The sequence below is a fragment of the Cynara cardunculus genome, unplaced genomic scaffold (genome assembly GCF_001531365.2).
Source record: "Cynara cardunculus var. scolymus isolate 2C unplaced genomic scaffold, CcrdV1 Un_Scaffold_13336, whole genome shotgun sequence".
Taxonomy (NCBI): domain Eukaryota; kingdom Viridiplantae; phylum Streptophyta; class Magnoliopsida; order Asterales; family Asteraceae; genus Cynara; species Cynara cardunculus.
This window is the reverse complement of record NW_020208513.1, coordinates 1-1,171: the sequence shown is the minus strand read 5'-3', so window position 1 is coordinate 1,171 and position 1,171 is coordinate 1. Positions and strand designations below refer to the sequence as shown.

Genomic DNA, 1,171 nt, shown 5'->3' with positions numbered 1-1,171 from the left:
CCATCCTAGATTCTCTCGCCATATCTAAGGTGTTCGTGATTGCTAAAGATTTTGGAGCAATGGTTGGCTACATATTTTCCCTTTTCTTCCCCAACAAAATTGCAGGAATCATAACACTTGGCATTCCATACATGCCCCCTGAGGCTTTGCAACAACTTCAAACCCTCCCTGAAGGATTCTACATGCGAAGATGGCAGGTACTATACAAACCCTTCCTCACCCTGCTCCTCCTAGCATATGCACCTTTATAACATGTCGTTTCAATTCTAAATGCGCATCCTCTACTTTGTACTCGTTTTTGGTGAGGAATTAATACCTTAATCACTATAAGTATATGCAAATTAATTATTGATTTTGTCGTTGAATTTGCGATTATAGATCTCCAATGAAATTCAATCAATATAACAAAAAAATTATTTGATAGGAACCTCGAAGAGCTGAATCTGATTTCGGCAGATTTGATGCTAAATCAGTGGTCAGAAAGATCTACATTTTGTTCTCTAGAAGTGAAGTGCCCATWGCTAGTGAAGACCAGGAGATAATGGATTTGGTGGAGCAATCGGCTCCCCTACCCTCATGGTTCACGGAGGAAGATCTTGAGACCTATGCTGCTTCGTATGGGAAGTCTGGATTTCTAACCGCCCTCCAAGTTCCTTACAGGTAAATTATTGAACCTGACAAATTACAATGTAATGCATATTTCTTTACAACAACTTTCATGGAAATTTCGTTCCAAAATTCCAAAAGGTTAAACTTCTGAATTATCTCAACCTTATAACATTTCCATTTTCATGTCGAGGGATAGAGTTTGAAGTTGAAAAGTTAGTCCCAAGTATTTCAAGGGTTATTGTTTCTCGTCAAAGGATGGCTTTTAATATTTCAGAACTAACCTGATAGCAAGCTGGAGACGTTCTTTTATCTCTTTTTGCATCTTTGGTTCGATGTTTTCATCAAATTTGTTAACCCGTTGTAGGTCGTTATTGGAGAGAGTTGAACCGCCGAACCATGACCCGAATGCACCCATAGTTAAAGCTCCAGCACTCTTTATCACAGGCGAAAAAGATTTCTTTTTCAGCTTCCCCGGTATGGCGGAATACTTGAAGAGTGGGATCAAGAAATACGTACCCAACCTCGAAATCATGTACTTGCCCGAAGGTTCACATTTTGTTCA

At 39.4% G+C, this 1,171-nt stretch overlaps 1 protein-coding gene across 1 annotated transcript; it reads left to right on the top strand.

Moving 5' to 3' along the window:
- Positions 1 to 5: 5 nt before the first annotated feature.
- Positions 6 to 1,163, top strand: LOC112505624 (bifunctional epoxide hydrolase 2-like; the record flags this gene model as incomplete). Its single annotated transcript, XM_025109502.1, has 3 exons — positions 6 to 197; positions 425 to 660; positions 974 to 1,163. Coding segments are annotated over 3 exons (618 nt in total), but the record flags the coding sequence as incomplete, so codon positions are not given.
- Between the last annotated feature and the right edge of the window lie 8 nt (positions 1,164 to 1,171).